Source organism: Mugil cephalus, chromosome 21 (assembly GCF_022458985.1).
Source record: "Mugil cephalus isolate CIBA_MC_2020 chromosome 21, CIBA_Mcephalus_1.1, whole genome shotgun sequence".
NCBI classification, from domain to species: Eukaryota; Metazoa; Chordata; class Actinopteri; order Mugiliformes; family Mugilidae; genus Mugil; species Mugil cephalus.
In genome coordinates, this window is record NC_061790.1 from 2831675 (window position 1) to 2849246 (window position 17572).

Here is a 17572-nt window from a genome sequence, read left to right on the forward strand (position 1 = left end):
ACATTTTCCTTCATGAGACACTAGTACAGAGGCTGAGAGAGTTCAGAACGTGAAGAACAATGGTTGAGATCTGATCATTTAAAATATCTCTGTTCCTGATTCTGATGCTTCTATCCACAGGTAAGGAAACTCATAACATTTCATTAGACATTAGTAGACAATAGTACAAACAGAAAAGCTATACTGTTGTCTAAGTTTATTTATTTTTTTTTTTTCTATTTCTCTCATTTTGTCAACAGCAGCAACTGAAGTTTCCACCATCACTGTCAGAGTTGGAGGTGACGTCACTTTGCCTTGTAAAAATATAAAAAACCTTAATGATAAATGTCGCCGTATTGCCTGGCTCCTCAGTGATTCAGGAAAGACGTCAACGTTGTTTGAACATGGGAAGATTCACAAAGATGTTGGATCTAAATCAAACAGACTGAGAGTTACAAAAAAATGTTCTCTGGTTATAAAGAAGGTCAGACTTAAGGACGATGGTCTTTACACCTGCAGACAGTTCATATCAGGACGACAACAATACACAGACTCTCAGGTTCATCTCTCTGTTACCAACAGTGAGTATTTACATCGTAATGAATTTATCAGAATCTCCTGAAACATGACAATCTTCATGTAAATTTTCATGTGAGGACACTGACAGTTACATTATTTTTCTCTGTGTTGACACATAATATATTGTACTAAGATGACTTTCCCGCTCAAGTTACTAAAGATGATGTAAAGATTTTGTCACTGTGAAGTTTGTTGGCTTTTGTCGCATTTTAGGAGAGGAAACAACAACAAGAAGGACGACAAAAACAACACTAACTACAACTACAACTACAACGACACTGACGACGACAACGGCTACAGCGCGTAAAACCACAGCTTACCATCCATCGACAGCAACAGCCATGGAGAAATCTACCAGAGAAACCAATGTAGAAACAGGTGTGCGCTAAGGTCGCCTTTTAAATGATTCATTATTGTAGTTTGACTCAGTGTCCAGACGCCTTCGTGTCCACAGGTTCAGTGATTGATTTTCCTGTGGCTTTTTATTCATGTTGTTACTGTGGATGTAAACATGGAGAATGCTCTCACTCTACGGTTTGCTGGCTTTTCTCATTTTTATTAGAGGAAACAACATCAGTGACTCCATCTGAAACTTCATTTCCACTTAGGATATCACTGATCGTTGTAACTGTGGCTTTAGCAGCTCTCATTATAACTGTTGTAGCAGTCGTCAGGAGGAAGAGAACCAAAGGTCAGAACATTCACAGATTAAACCTGTGAAGTTTTCTTCAGTTTTCCGTATTGAACATGAGCTCTTTTTGTCTTTTAAGGAAACAGAACACAGACGGGTAAAAACACTGTGAGTCTCTAAACTGAATCATTAAATATTTGTAGATGTTTTTTTTTTTAAGTTTCCACTGCTGGAACTAGAAAACTGTAACTAGACTGTGTTTGTCCAGGAGCTGAGCGTAAACCCTGATGTGATTCAACCTGGTCGAGAAACCGGTCGTCAACAGGTATTTTTTCTCCAACAGGAACCAGTTTAACACTCTATGTTGGATCAAATTTCTTCTTTCAAGGGAGATGAAAGTCATCTGATGGAGAAACAAGAATTACAAACACTAGCTTGAGCAAGTGGGTTCTACATAGTTAGTTAAACAAAACAAACAAACAACAACAACAAAAAACTAAGACAGAAAACATGGAAATAGTTGTGGCTTACACGGTGAAACAAAATGTTCACCATTACTCTAGTACCCCCATTTTAACATTTTGACAAAAACGATAACAACAAGGATAATGATGCAATGTTCTTGTTTATATTAATCCACTCCTGCTTGTAGTTTTAAGAATTAAGTACAACTTAACTGAAGAAAATTCTGATTCTCTACACTTAACCTAAAAAAACACACTTTCAGAAGAACGATTAGTCTTAGAAATAGAATATGGTGCATGTCAAGGTGTCTGTCTACAGTACCTACAACAAATACTCCAACCCTCGGATGTTAAACGGAATCATGGTCCACATAATTGGGCTTTTTACACAAAAAAAATTACAAAAACGAATCTTCATTGACAACATTGAGTAAATAAACCAATCACAGCACTGTGTCTGTTCGGATAGATCGTAGTTCTCTTGCAGAAGCTTTTACAAGCCGCTGCCAAGAATCATCCCCACATCATGATGCTGTCACCACCAATTATTCACCTCTTGTCCACCTCTGCATGAAGACTGAGCATAACTGCTTTATTGTGTACCATGAAGAAGAAGTGGCCTAATGTTAATGTTTACCACTTAGGGACAAGAAACCATATATGGTAACTTCATTTACCTCAATCTTCTAGATGAAAAAGAAACATTTTGAAGAGATTTCCAAGTATTTCAGTGAGTGCTCATAAACGGTTAAAGGGAGTGAATACTTATTCATATATTTTCATAAAAGACATTATTTTGCAAAAATCAGTTTTCACATTGATAGTAAAATCTTTGAGTTTGTGCATTTGTTTGGTTTTTCTTGTCTGGTTTGTCTCTGTAAGTGAAGAATTTGATCCACCGTCTGTCTTCACTGTGTAGGCTGATGTTGCAGATGATGTTTACTACACCTCCATCAGATACATCAAGAACACAAACAGTAAAGCCAGGGTAACATGTCTGATTGGTTATTACTGGTCTGAACAAATATGTACAACTCTCCAGTGGATGAACCCTCATGATTTTTGTTTGTTTGTTTCTCTGGTTTCACAGGTTCGGGGTAAATCTAATGAGGGTAATGCAGTGACTTACAGCACCGTCAAAGCTCCGCCCACTTTAGCCGGAGCCTCCACTGATCCCCAAAGCCTCTACTCCACCATCACATCACCACACATCTAAGAAGACACTGTTGCCATATTAGAATCAGCCATTTTTAACAGTGTTGCATTGTGCTGCAATTGCTGTGTAATTTTATCCCTCTAGAGGGTGTAGTGGAGCAAGTATCACACTGTGAAAAGTAGCTGTAAGTAAATCATTTGGCCTCTTGCAGTGTGCAAAGTATAAAAGAAAAAAGTTAAATATTTATTTTCAGGGATGAAAGGTGAAATTGAATGTTTTTGCATTGTTGCTTTTTCTAATGATTAAGTTCTGTTTAAGCAAATGTCTGTTAAGATTGGACAAGAGTAGAGGATATATATACAATATTTGAACTGGATGTGGCTGTTGAGGTGAATTTATCAATAAGTGGGAAAAATGAAAACAGACACATTTTGGGTTTTGATTTTCTTCTTATTATTATTGTTATTAAATATTATTATTATTATTATTATTATTATTGTTGTTGTTGTTATTAGTAATAGTAGTAGTAGTAGTAGTAGTTGGGACAGTGCACATTAATGAACTTTGATACGTTAGTCATCACTGTAAATGCTCTGGACTTAGCACAAATGCTAATTTTCAGCCATAGCCCAAGGCAGATACACAAGACATACCCAGACGACTGTAAAACAACAATCATACAACAGACAACTACAGAACCAGACACCGATAGACAATACATCGAAACAGACAACATTAAGACAAAACATTTGACCCACAATTCTACAAAACATTTAAGACCAAGAACCCTGAGAGTATGCATCCGATTAATAAAACTATTTGGGCTATGTGAGTAAATAATGTGATTTATTGTTAACCAATGTTTTTAAAGTAAGTATTTGTTGCAGTTTCTGATGTAACTGTGTTTCTCTTACAGATGAGACCATCTGGGAGAATTTAGTCCTGTACCTCTATACACTACAGTCACCTCTAGTCAGAGCTCTCATTACTCGTCCTTGAGTGTTTTTTCTCTGGATGAATTCATTCAGTGGTGGTGGAGGCAAAACTTTAAAAATGAGACAGACATCATAAAGATTTGGTAGCTGTCTGGATCATATGTTTTTTTTGGGACGTTATAGTAAGTAAATCATTTGGTTCCATTTTCTCTGAAAGAATGAACGTAGAAGGAACACAACTCTCCGTGCTAGTGTTTTTCCTTCCCCTGGTTCATTCCTGGCTGCACATTTTCAAGTTATAGTTTCAATTCTAGGACTCAACTAGATTAAATTTTCATCAAGCAATGCAACAATGCAGAGTACTTTTAATCGAAGGAGGCTGGTGTTCAGCTTTCAAATGCCAAAACGTTTCATCCCCTGTTAATACATGACTTCTCGGTGCGGCGCTTTGTGGAGAGCATCCAACTGAGTGTAGTATTTTTAAGTATATTGTTAAACATTGATACAAAGGTCAAATTAGCATGAGTAAGGGAGACTGACACGTAGACTGCTGCAGCATTTCATTGTGTTTGTTGACATACTTTGCTGTTTGTAACTATTTTCATATTCATCAGAGAGAGATAAGGCCTCCTGAGATATTCTATTTAAGGGTTGTAGAATAAAATTCAAATTACCAAAAGGATTTTTTTGATTAAAATGATTGATTGATTTGATTGAAAACCAGAACAGCGAGGTGAATGGCTGAGACCGATGCCGACACGTGGAGTCAGATCTAGCTCGTCCTCGTCCCCCTCGTCCATAATTTATTAAAGGCATTTTCCTTTTTTTTTTTTTTTTAACTTTAGTGTTTTTGCCCTCAAGCAAAGAGCACCATGTTCAGTAGTTCAGTTAGTTCTTAGTTCCAGGCAGCACTCTGACGTTTTTATACCTGTGTTGAAGTTTTTCATGTGAATTGTATAGAGAATAGTAGGGCCAAAGACCTGAATCCATAGCTCCAGACAAGTCTGCATAGGCTGCCGTAGAGTGTTGATTTCAGCAGCTGCAGCAGTAATTGTACAACGGCATGATCTAGTCAGCTTCACATCTTTATGCAATGACAGAAGCTGAGGAATATTCCGTATTGTTTGGATTTTAAATGAGGTACAGATGATGCCATTTTTTAAAATTTTTTTATGTAAATGTATCAGTACAACTTTCATAAAAGGTGTTAAATTGCAGTTGGATATATGTATATACATTTTCAATCTTAAAACATTAAGATATGAACAAATAAAAGAATAGAAAAGCATGTTTAATCAAATGTAATCCTTGTAAAGGTTCTCCACCTCTAGAGCTTCCAACAAAGCTGTTTTTATTAATTAATCACTACAAGATAAGGTAAAGCATGATACGATATGACAGACGTCAACAGTGAGTCATTTAAAAAGCATTGTTTCAATATTTGGCAGTAAGGGTTGACATCATAAACTGAATAAGAAGGGACAACATGTCGCCACTTCCTTGCATTGGTCAAATTGATGCAATTCCTTCGCAACTATCTTGTGAGTTTGGAGGCAGTGTCAGAGGTTAACGTCATGTTAACGATCACCAGACCCCACTTCCTCCAGACTCACTTGTGTTTTGGTTTAATTAATACTGCGCTCTGCTTTACCTGGATTATACACACTTTAATTTTCAACACTCCCATAGGACAGCTTTATGGGTGGTTGACATGACAACTGATAGTCGCCGCTATGTCACATCCTGTTTCAAATAAACAAATAGAACGAAACTTATGCAAACAATTGACAATGTACCATTATATTAATTACCTAAAACGACAGAAACCATCCACTAACAAGGAGAAAGTGGAGCCTATGACCTATAGCCTGCAGCCAGCCACCAGGGGGAGCTCTTCTTCTTTTGACTTCAACATTGAGGAGAACTTCTGGTGTCTATTTTTATACAGTCTATAGTTGATATCTTCAACATTTATGCAAACCAACGTGATAAAACCTCTATCTGTCTGGTTTGCTGATGGTAGAGTCGAGGTTTCTGGGATCAGCGGAAAATCCGTCAGAAGAAGCAGAGTAGGAAGCTTTCACAGCACTGTAGATCACAGCACCACCTTTGTCATCATCATAACCACAAACCTAGAGGGGTACACACACAAACATAACACAACTTGGGTCCTGACTGTTCTGTTAACATCTCCACTATGATCCACTGGAGATCTTACCTGGGCTTTGGCTTTACTCTTGGTCTTCTTAGTGTATCTGATGGAGGCGTAGCAAACACCATCCTCAGGTTCAGCCTTCGCAATGAACACAACATGATGACTGCTCAGTGTATGTGGATTTACACTCTTGGTCATACATCTTACACAATTCATTTCAAATCTAGCAACAGAAACTTAGCTCACATTCTCAGAGTGAATCAGAACTAATTCGAACATAACATGTGATCTCACTGGTTGTTGGACCAGACTGAGTTTCTCCAGAGTTTAAGCTCATTCCCTGCACAAATACAGTTGAGGGACACTCAGTCAGAGCTTTACAGCGGAAACAACAACATATCAACATATTTATCTCTCGATAAGATGATCTTTCTTTTCATTGCTAACATTTACTGTAGCAAAACAGATCTTATTTGTTTCTTAGTCTTTGTCATGTGTAGAATTACTGTACATAGTTAACAATGAATTGGACACACTGCAACTCTTAGGTTATAACTTAGCATGTGCATTTAAATTTGTGTTGAGACTCACTGTGTGTTTTTCCGAGTCTCGTTTGTTTCCTGAAAAGACAAAAAGTCAAGAGGTTCAACAAAGGAAAAGGTTTGTCGAAAGAGTTTGATCAGTGAATGTTCTCACCTTTAGTTTTTCTCCGTTTGATGATCGCAATAAAGAACACAACAATGAAGAATGCTGCCAAACTCACACAAACAATAACGTACAGCATCGACCAGCTATTATGAGGAGCTGAATGAAGTGGAAACAACAACAACGAACACGGAGACTGAATCAGAAAACATCTACACCAGCCCAGAAGAGTCAGCCTTATGAGTTAGAGAGAAAGACATGTCCTGATTTTACCTTGTGGCGTTTTAGTTGACGGTGTATTAACTTTACAACAATAGTTTTTGATTCTCACCTGAGGACTGAGGGCTGAAGGTAAACAGCTGAACTTCATTAGTGTGAACATCTGTCACTTTACACTTCAATAACTCATAAATCCTCTGATTAAGGTGAGATAATGTAAATGTCGCAGGGTCAGAACAAGAGCCTGGCGATGTCTCCATGTCTGATATTTCCTCTTCATCCTCATACAGCCACACCACTCGGTGTCTGCAGTGATCATAATCCAACACAGAGCAGTACAAGACAACTTTATCATTGTCCTCATTTTCAGTCACTGGAGAAGATGGAGATATTGAGAAAGACAACAAGAGGAAAATGAACCTCAACACTGTGATCAAAATTATTGTCATGTTTCACTATGTTGTTCTAATGAGACAGTTTGACCTGGAAACATTATGATGGAAATACTCACTGCTAATAATAGACAGATAAACGTAAATGTCTTCTCCTTGTTGTCGTCCTGATATGAACTGTCTGCAGCTGTAACGACCAACATCATCATCTGTGACCTTCTTTATAACCAGAAAACAGTTTGTTGTAACTCTCAGTCTGTCTGGTTCAGATTTGATCTGTCCAAGATTAACCAGCTCTACTGATGTACTCTGTGAACGAGTGAATATCCAGGTAGTACTGTCACAGTTCTCCTGTCCATCTATTACATTTTCACAAGACAAAGTGACGTCATGTCCAAGTCTCACAGTGACATATGAATGTTGTCTGGTTGCTGCTGTTGAGACAAAGACAGAAATGTCTGAATGAAGTAACATTAGTGATATTAATACAGCGATGGAACTGAATGTGTTTTCTATGTATCCTTACCTGGAAACTGAAGCATCAGGATCAGGAATAAAGACATTTGAATCCATCTGAATTCAACCATTGCTCTTCCCTGTCTCTCACGTCCTCTTCTCTCGTCCTCACGTTGATGAATGACAAAGTCTCTAAAGAGGTTTCTACTTAAAGATGAAAATAACATGTGACTAATGCGGCTAGTGAGGTCACTTCCTCATAGAGACTTTGTCGGGGTGGAGGTTTTTCTAGTTTATCAGTTTCACAGAAATGGTCCATTATCTTTTACACTTGAGTATCTCTTGCATTTCTGTTTCCTCATTATTGTTTTTTTGGTTTTTCATTTATAATTTTGTTCATATACAGACTGAGCATCAAAGTCATTAAAACCGGCTATGATCAACTGGAGCTCACAACTCTTCATTAGCTTCTCTCAACAAACTGAGTTATTCTTGAAAATGGAACAACCATCAGATACGACAAAGAGAAGTTTCACACGGATGGATGACTGTTCATTTCTGTGTCGTTTTACCAAGTCTGAAAGAAAACACGTCTGTCTGAGTTAAAAGAAGGAAACTTAATAGGCTGACATTAGTAGTTGTGAAGTGTCACTTCCTTAGAGCGACTTTCAGTCTGCGTCTTCTGACCTCTGTTGCTAGTCAACGATGTTAAATTAGAATGTGTCAGATCTTTGTGTAGATAACCGAATGGTGAAACATAGTTTTTAACGTATCAACGTCCACATTTGTTGTATTCTTAGGACCTTCGTATCCTCAGTGTTTTACCGTCATGGAAACAGTTTAAAGGTTGTTGATCAGTGACAGAGGTGTGTGAAGATTGTTAGCTGAGATAAGTGCTCTGTTTTTAGCTGGTTATTATTAGGCTGATGTTGGAACATCTGAATAACTCCAGTTAACAATCTAGAATGGTGTTTAAAAAAAAGAAGATTAAGATAAAAATACATCTAGCAAAAACACACACATACGCAATTTAAACACCTCCACAAATGGTATCATTATGTGTAACACACTTCCTCAAATGACCACTTAGTTATCCTTTGCTTCCAGCTTTTACTGCCCGCACTGCATTCAGTGACATTCATTAATAAGGCCACATCTCAAAAAGAAGTTTGTTTTGATCAGGTTAGGGGAAGGGAATGGTAGGCTATGGGACGAGATGGCAATGGATGTGGATGGAAGGGACGAGAGGAATTAGAGGGGATGTGTGGGGATGGGATGTGGAGGAACTCTAGGGAGGTATGGGGTCCTTCAGTTTTCTCTTTGGAAAGAGGGACGCCAAGACTGGCGTCAGGGGCAGACATTTGATGGGGCTGTGGGCTGGGGGTAACGATGAGTATGTGGGTTTGATGGTAAGAAAATACTTCAGCAGGTACTCATTGAACCACACCACACCACACAACCATGTGACTTTCAACAGAGGGATTAGCTTAGCCCTACTACTACTAAAACCACTAGCCTTACCTTTTTCCATTTCCTACTTAGCCATAGCCACTCACTTGCTCAATCTGCTGCCAGGGTCATGTTGTTTACTGCAACCCTCTGATCTCTACTGTGAATGCCCAATGAATCACACAGGAGAGCAATAGTGGATTTTGCCACAAGGCCACGACAACCCACCTCCATCGACCTTCCACTGTCAGCTTCTCCTATCATCTCTCCATATCTAGAACTCTTGCACTCATTAGCCTCCTCAGCGCTGTCTTACCACGGGACAGTAAGCTCAATAACATACACTACCTTCTCTACTTCCAATCCCAACAGCAAGTCTGGGAGTGCTAACTATCTGCGCTGGAACAACAGCTGCCCAAGAAGAAATATCAAGGGTTGCTGGGGGAAAGGGATTGGGTTAGGGATGGGAAGGGAGAGGAAACAGATACGTTGGTAGGAAATGGATTAGACTGGAAAGAAGGAACTCGATGGCTAGCTGTCGCTGAGATGGAGGTGTTTGAATTAAAAAAAGATGAAGAACCGATGGAATACAAAAGGTACCAGGTTGGACGACGTGGCTCTGCATATGAGTGAAGTCGTGGAGGGTTCACCCATCTTTATCATCAGTGATTCCACTACTCTATTTATTGTCAGGTTTGTCATAAGATATTTCAGGTGTTTTTTTGTTTTCTTTCCTGTGACGTGGAAGTTGTTGGGTTTGAGAGAGAGAAGTAAAAAAGCCACACTAGAAAGTCAGTCATCGTGATTTATTTATTTAAGTCATTAGTTGGTTAGAGCTTACAAAGAGAAAGATAAAGATAGCATTAAGAATTCAAGTTCATCACAGTCAAGCACTTCATAATAAATTCAGGTAAGGTCAATTCATCTATCCTGCTAAACATTAGAGGTCTGTTGGGCATAGAGATCATGTCTATGTCTCTTGGATGTCAGTATGCAGTTAAACAGTTTACAACAGTAAACGCTATTGTGATTGGTTGAAGCATTGTGTCATCACAACATACATCCTAAGAGCCACTCAGATTGGCTCAGGTGTTTCCCTAAATGGCTGCTCAGCTCTGTGCCATGCTCTTTGCACCGTCGACCTCTACAACAACCTACAGCCGTCTGAAATCAGCGTCCACTGAATTGCAAGTACGTTAAGGTTCGGCAATGGACTCGTCTCCGTGGTGAGTTGATGTTGAAGTTGTTGATCAGTGGAGTCTGACTGAAGCAGGAGGGTCTCCAGAGTTTTCATAGATCACTGAACCTTCACCTTCACCTCCATCATTCTGCACCTGTGGAAAACAACACCACAAACAAACATCACAAACACTGGTTTTACTCTGTCAAGATGGACCTGTACAAATGTTTGAATGTTCAGAGTTTAAACTCACAGTGTTTTCTTCCATCTGTGTCTTGTTCTCTGAAAAGACAAATGAGAGAGTCCACTTTAGCTTCAACAGCCAAACTCCAGGTTCATCAAAAGCTTTTTCTGACTAAAACTTTCATCTGTGAATGTTCTCACCTTTAGTTTTAATCCACATGTTGACTGTAACAACAGATATTAAGAGTGCTGCTAAACCCACAGACACAATGATGGATCTCAACAAATAAGAACAATGTGTTTTGGCTTCAGGGTTTTGTTCTGTGGAGAAAATAAGATGCATTCAAGGTGTGATAAATACATGTTGTAGATCTGAACTGTTAAGATCTAAGAACAAAAGAAAAAGCAGTAAAATGTCATTTGACATTTGCTGTTAATCACATGTAAAAATATAAGATTTGATATTTAAACTCATCTCAAATTACTTTAAAACTTTTTCAGTTGTTTTCTCACCTGAGGACTGAGGGCTGAAGGTAAACAGCTGAACTTCATTAGTGTAAACATCTGTCACTTTACACTTTAATAACTCATAATTGCTCCGATTTAGGTGAGATGATGTAAATGTCACAGGGTCAGAGCAGGAAGGTGGTGATATCTGCATGTCTGATATTTCCTCTTTACCCTCATACAGCCACTCCACTGTGTATCTACATGCATCATAATCCAACACAGAGCAGAACAAGGTGAGTGTTTTATTGTCCTCATGTTCAGTCACTGGAGAAGATGGAGATATTGAGAGAGAAAGACAACAAGAGGAAAATTAACTTCATCACTGTGATCAAAATTATTGTCATGTTTCACTATGTTGTTCTAATGACCTGGAAACATTATGACGGAAATACTTACTGTTAATAATAGACAGATAAACGTAAATATCTTCTCCTTGTTGTCGTCCTGATATGAACTGTCTGCAGGTGTAACGACCAACATCATCATATGTGACCTTCTTTATAACCAGAGAACAGTTTGTTGTAACTCTCAGTCTGTCTGGTTTAGATCTGATCTGTCCAAGATTAACCAGCTCTACTGATGCAATTTGTGGTGAATGCCTGTACAACCAGCTAGTACTGTCGCAGTTCTTCTGTCCATTGATCACATTTCCACAAGACAAAGTGACATCATGTCCAAGTCTCATAGTGACAGATGAATACTGTCCAGTTGTTGCTGTTGAGACAAAGACACAAATATGTAAAATGTGCCTTCACTTTAGAGGAGCTGTCATGCCCTCCACTTTTCTTACAGTCTATGATAGTTAGTGTGAGGATCATTTTAGAGTCAACACAAGTTTGTGTCTCATCTTTGGTTTCCAACAACCTAAACATGTCTGTGTGGATTAAAGGAAGAACACTGAATGAAGTAACATTAGTGATATTAATGCAGTGATGGAACAGAATGTGTTCTCTATGTATCCTTACCTGGAAACTGAAGCATCAGGATCAGGAATAAAGACATTTGAATCCATCTGAATTCAACCATTGCTCTTCTCTGTCTCTCACGTCCTCTTCTCTCGTCCTCACGTTGATGAATGACACAGTCTCTAAAGAGGTTTCTACTTAAAAAAATGACTCTAAGTGACTAAGGCGGCTGGGTTTGTGAAGTGTCACTTCCTCAGAGTAACTTTAGTCTGCGTCTGGATGTTAAAACGTTAAAATAGAACGTCTCATCTGACACATCGGTTTTAACGTGTCAACGTACACGTTTGATGCATTTTTATAACGTAATTATCCATAGTGTTTTACAGTGAGGGAAACAGTTGGTTGTTGATTAGTTAGTTGAGGTAAATGTTGTTCTGTTTTTAGCTGCTTATCATTAGACTGATGTTGCAACATCTTTTAGGTTGTTGCTCATCTGCTGAAGCCAGTGCAACATCCTGTTTGTCACCGTGTGAGGCAAGTGTTTGTTCACCATAGAGAGGGTGGAACAAGGCTCAGATGGGTGGTATGCACCTTTCACTGTCATTATACTGTACATACAAGGAAACTAAGGTGCACTAGCTGGAATGGTGTTTAAGTACAAATGTAGAAAATATGCACATCTAGGAAAAAGACCCAGTTCAAACACACACAACACAGCCACGGCAAATAGTATCATCATGTGGAGTGCTGAGCCACTGTGTATGCACATGTCACCATCTTGGTTCTAAACTATGTCTTCAGACACTAGGTCTGGGGATTTCTACAGGTAGATTGTTTCTAATTTGCTTTGCTGCCTAACCATAACCCAAACCCTAACCCTAATCATGACCCTAACCCTAGCTTTAACACTAACCCTAGCCCTGAATCTCTGAATTGCAACTCAACAATGCATTAATATGACTTCCCACTGCTAAAAATGTCAGGTGTCACCCCACTTTTCTTCAACCGATTTCTATTTTAGCATTTTCCCACTCATTCTCTTTTTAGCTCAATCTTTTACTTTTTCTGAATCATTCAACTTCAACTTCTTCTCCTCTCTTTGTTTGGAAAAGTGTCACTTCCCGTACAGTGGGAAACGGTAAAGTAGAGACGTGGTGAGATGATGCCTGATATTTTCAACATCAGTGAGAAGTCATGTGAATAGAGGCACTATCGAGTTGCAATTCAGAGGTTTAAGGCTAGGGTTGAGGCTAAGTTTAGGGTCAAGGCCAAGTTTAGGGTTAGGGTCAGGGTTAAGCCTAGGATTAGGGTTACCGTTAGGAATTAGAACAAATTAGTGGGAATCTATATGTAGAAAGTTAAACCCGGAATCTGAAACCACAGTGTACAAACACAGTGTTTTAGCAGTGAATGCAGTTCATTTCCTCAAAGTCTCTATGAGGAAGTGTCAACACTAAACACATCAGTCACATGTTATATCCATTTTTAAGTGGAAACCTCTTCAGAGACTGTGTCATTCATCAATGTGAGGACAGAGAAGAGCAATGGTTGAATTCAGATGGATTCAAATGTCTTTATTCGTGATCCTGATGCTTCAGTTTCCAGGTAAGGATACATAGACTGAACACATTCAGTTCCATCACTGCATTAATATCACTAATGTTACTTCATTCAGTGTTCTTCCTTTAGCCCACACAGACATGTTTAGGTTGTTGGAAACCAAAGTTGAGGCACAAAGTTGTGTTGACTCTAAATGATCCTCACACTAACTATCATAGACTGTAAGAAAAGTGGAGGCCATGACAGCTCCTCTAAAGTAAAGGCACATTTTACATATTTGTGTCTATGTCTCAACAGCAACAACTGGACAATATTCATCTGTCACTATGAGACTTGGACATGATGTCACTTTGTCTTGTGCAAATGTGACAGATGGACAGAAGAACTGCGACAGTACTAGCTGGATATTCACTCATTCACAAGGAACAGCAGTAGAGCTGGTTGATCATGGACAGATCAGATCTAAACCAGACAGACTAAGAGTTACAACAAACTGTTCTCTGGTTATAAAGAAGGTCACATATGATGATGTTGGTCGTTACACCTGCAGACAGTTCATATCAGGACGACAACAAGGAGAAGACTTTCTGGTTGATTTGTCTGTTATTACCAGTGAGTATTTCCCATCATAATGTTTCCAGGTCAAACTGTCTCATTAGAACAACATAGTGAAACATGACAATAATTATGATCACAGTGATGAAGTTGGATTTCCTCTTGTTGTCTTTCTCTCTCAATATCTCCATCTTCTCCAGTGACTGAACATGAGGACAATGACACACTCACCTTTTTCTGCTCTGTGTTGGATTATCATCCATGTATTCACACAGTGGAGTGGCTGTATGAGGGTAAAGAGGAAATATCAGACATGAAGATATCACCACCTTCCTGCTCTGACCCTGTGAAATTTATATCATCTCACCTTAATCAGAGCATTTATGAGTTATTGAAGTGTAAAGTGACACATTTTTACACTAAGAAAGTTCAGCTGTTTACCTTCACTCCTCAGTCCTCAGGTGAGAAACAAATTATTTTCTATCATCTGTTATTTTAAAGGTAACTCAGAGTATGTTCTCACTGTACTGATGGTTGAAGATTTCTATTGGTTTTGTCCAGGTGAAGCTGCAACAAGGTAAAAGCAGGGCATGTCTTTCTCTGTGTTCGTCTCATCTTTTTAATTCATTCTTCTGAATATCAGACTGACTCTTGGCTGCTGGTTTATATTTTCTCTGACTCAGCCTCACTCTTCTTTCACGTTGTTTCTGCTTCATTCAGCTGGTCAATGCAGTAAGTTATTGTTCCTGCGTCTTTAGTTCTTTAGTGTTGTGTTCAGTGTTGAGATCATGAGAAGGAAAAAACATTCACAGATTACAGTAGATGATTTTGTGGCCTCAGGGTTGTGGAAATGAAAGATGGCTCTGTAGATAAAATCAGGTGGAGTGGTGGAGGCCAAGGTGAAGATACCTTCATGTCTGGGTGGAAGGTCCAGCAGTGGAAAAAAGTGAAGGGAGAAATTTTGTAGTCGGTTGTGGAATAGAAGTAGTGATAGATTGGTCAATAGATGGTTGGTGAGACATAAGCGGATATGAGATGGCCTGACGTTCTTCTGAGATGGCTGGAGGTTAGTTTCGGTAGACAATGTGTTGAAGTAATCACGCTGCATGGACGTGGCTGTGTGAAAACCCAGAAGTGTTAAGTTTGAAAAGTTCTGCTCTATTGAAATGTCAGTGGAATTGAATGAGTGTCTCTCAAGAAAACACTTGAGAATGTTAACTATATATACTAGACATGGATGACAAGGAAACCAGCTGCAAAGAAGTGGAAACAAAGCAAAGGATTTTGAGTGTCACTACATCCTTCTCAGAGAGTCAGAGAAGGATGGTGGAAGTTTCTGGAATATACGACAGCCCTGAAGATCATAACATGACAACATTACAGAAAACACGACATTTCAGAAGTCTAGAGAAAGGATTTAGACAGGCCTGTAAAGCTAGCAGATGTAAGATGAGTTCCAGTGCTGTTTGAAGTTATTTTCACCCATCAGAAATTCTACATTTTCTGATAAAAATGACTTAAAAAACATCAGTGGATTTTCAAAGATGTCCTGACAGTAGATACAGAGAGTCCATTTATGTAAATTGTTCTGAAATATCCTACTTTGTTTATTCAAGAAAATTAATGATTTGTACACATCTGTGCATCAATAACATCAACTAAAAGTTTTGAGTCATTTACCGCAGCTTGGAGGAATTTTAGCCCATTCCTCAGTGAAGGACCACTTCACTTCTGTAGAGATTTCTGAGTGATTCAGATACTTTCATATATTTGTGATGCAACGGTACTGTAAGCATGAAACACAGAGTGTTATTCACAATGTTATATTTTTAAATGGCAAGGTTCTGTTAAATAAATGTGATTATCAGCAAGTTTAAAATTACGTCGTACTACTTTTTCTTTTCTTTTTACTTCTTAACAGCTCAGATTAACATGTATCTCTGCATGTATTTATCACACCTTGAATGTATCTTATTCTTTCTGCACAGAACAAAACTCTGAAGCCAAAACACATTCACATTCTTCCCATTTGTTGAGATCCATCATTGCGTCTGTGGGTTTAGCAGCACTCTTAATATCTGTTGTTACAGTCAACATGTGGATTAAAAATAAAGGTGAGGACATTAACAGATGGAAGTTTTAGTCAGAAAAAGCTTTTGATGAACCTGGAGTTTGGCTGTGGAAGCTAAAGTGGACTCTCTCATTTGTCTTTTCAGGGAACAAGACACAGATGGAAAACACTGTGAGTTTAAACCCTGAACATTCAAACATTTGTACAGGTCCAACTTGACAGAGTAAAACCAGTGTTTGTGATGTTTGTTTGTGGTGTTGTTTTCCACAGGTGCAGAATGATGGAGGTGAAGGTTCAGTGATCTATGAAAACTCTGGAGACCCTTCTGCTATAGTCAGACTCCACTGATCAACAACTTCAACATCAACTCACCACAGAGACGAGTCCACTGCTGTTAAACATCTTGTCTGAGTCTTGCTTATTTTTGACAATGTGTTTTCATTTTTTGAACCATCCGTAAAAACCTTTTCATCTTCAGTTAGATTAGTATAAACAACTGAACTGTATCTCCATACAACAAGAAATATAACTAGAATTATTATATAGAATTATGTGTATCATATTTAAATTGTAGCATTTACCTGTCAGATTAATATTCATTAATGTTGCCTCTCAGTGTCTCAGTGTACAGCGTAGAGGAACTGACCTTAACTCAGTTCAGTATGGAGTGTTTGACTTTGATGAGCTTGAATTCTTATTGCGGTCTGTAACAATTTATCCTTGTGAATGGTTAAATAAATAAATCACTGAGTCTTGATGACCAGCTGTCTGGTTTTGTAGTTCTCTATGTTTCAAACTGAACAAGTTCTAAGTGACAGAACCAATGTCTGAAAAGTCTTTTGACAAACCTGACTATCAGTGGTGTTTTGTCCTGGAGGCCAAGGGAAGCCATGTTTCCTCTCTTTCATCTTCTCTGTACTTGTCGTTAAATAAAAACACTCCTTTTAACAGTTTTCGCAATTCTTGTCTGTTGTGTCACTGTTGTCTCTTCCTTATTTCTCTTCTCTAATTATTGAGCATCTTATCATGTGTACATCGCCCTCTAAATGTTACCTTGTGAAATAGTGGTGAAATATGATATTGCACAATGTTGTCCTCATGTGGTAATCTCACATTATTTCATTCAGGGGCTTGATGATGATGATGATGATGATGATGATGATGATGATGACGATGATGATGATGAAACTGTGTTTTGATTGGCTGAGGCCAAGGAGTGGGTGTGGCTGCCCTTGACACAGTCCTGGCCAGTCACAGGTGAACAGTGTCATACAGCAGTCTCACCTGATTGGTTTCATCATTCTTCTTTTTTTTTTCTCTTCTTGACCTCCCTGAAGACAACAATGTGCAATATCATATTTCACCACTATTTCACAAGGTAACATTTAGAGGGCGCTGTTTTACACATGATAAGATGCTCAATAATTAGAGAAGAGAAATAAGGAAGAGACAACAGTGACACAACAGACAAGTATTGTGTGTTTTTATTTAACCACAAGTACAGAGATGATGAAAGAGAGGAAACATGGCTTTCCTTGGCCTCCAGGA

The 17572-nt window shown here is 38.6% G+C and overlaps 2 protein-coding genes and 1 long non-coding RNA gene across 3 annotated transcripts; 2 read left to right on the plus strand and 1 right to left on the minus strand.

Annotated features, from left to right (window-relative positions):
* Positions 1 to 1118: 1118 nt before the first annotated feature.
* Positions 1119 to 3921, plus strand: LOC124999234. Its single transcript, XR_007111175.1, has 5 exons — positions 1119 to 1249; positions 1329 to 1357; positions 1458 to 1514; positions 2573 to 2641; positions 2744 to 3921. It is a non-coding gene; the product is annotated as an uncharacterized LOC124999234 (long non-coding RNA).
* A 6486-nt stretch (positions 3922 to 10407) lies between these two features.
* Positions 10408 to 11973, minus strand: LOC124999293. Its single transcript, XM_047574148.1, has 4 exons — positions 11899 to 11973; positions 11330 to 11647; positions 10937 to 11197; positions 10408 to 10744 (listed from the first exon to the last, which is right to left on the minus strand). Exons 1-4 carry the CDS (start codon positions 11957 to 11959, stop codon positions 10605 to 10607), a joined length of 780 nt encoding a protein of 259 aa, XP_047430104.1. The 5' UTR covers positions 11960 to 11973; the 3' UTR covers positions 10408 to 10604.
* A 1403-nt stretch (positions 11974 to 13376) lies between these two features.
* On the plus strand, positions 13377 to 16955 carry LOC124999289. Its single transcript, XM_047574145.1, has 6 exons — positions 13377 to 13443; positions 13696 to 14010; positions 14154 to 14414; positions 15942 to 16067; positions 16170 to 16195; positions 16295 to 16955. Exons 1-6 carry the CDS (start codon positions 13383 to 13385, stop codon positions 16370 to 16372), a joined length of 867 nt encoding a protein of 288 aa, XP_047430101.1. The 5' UTR covers positions 13377 to 13382; the 3' UTR covers positions 16373 to 16955.
* The last annotated feature ends 617 nt before the right edge of the window (positions 16956 to 17572 follow it).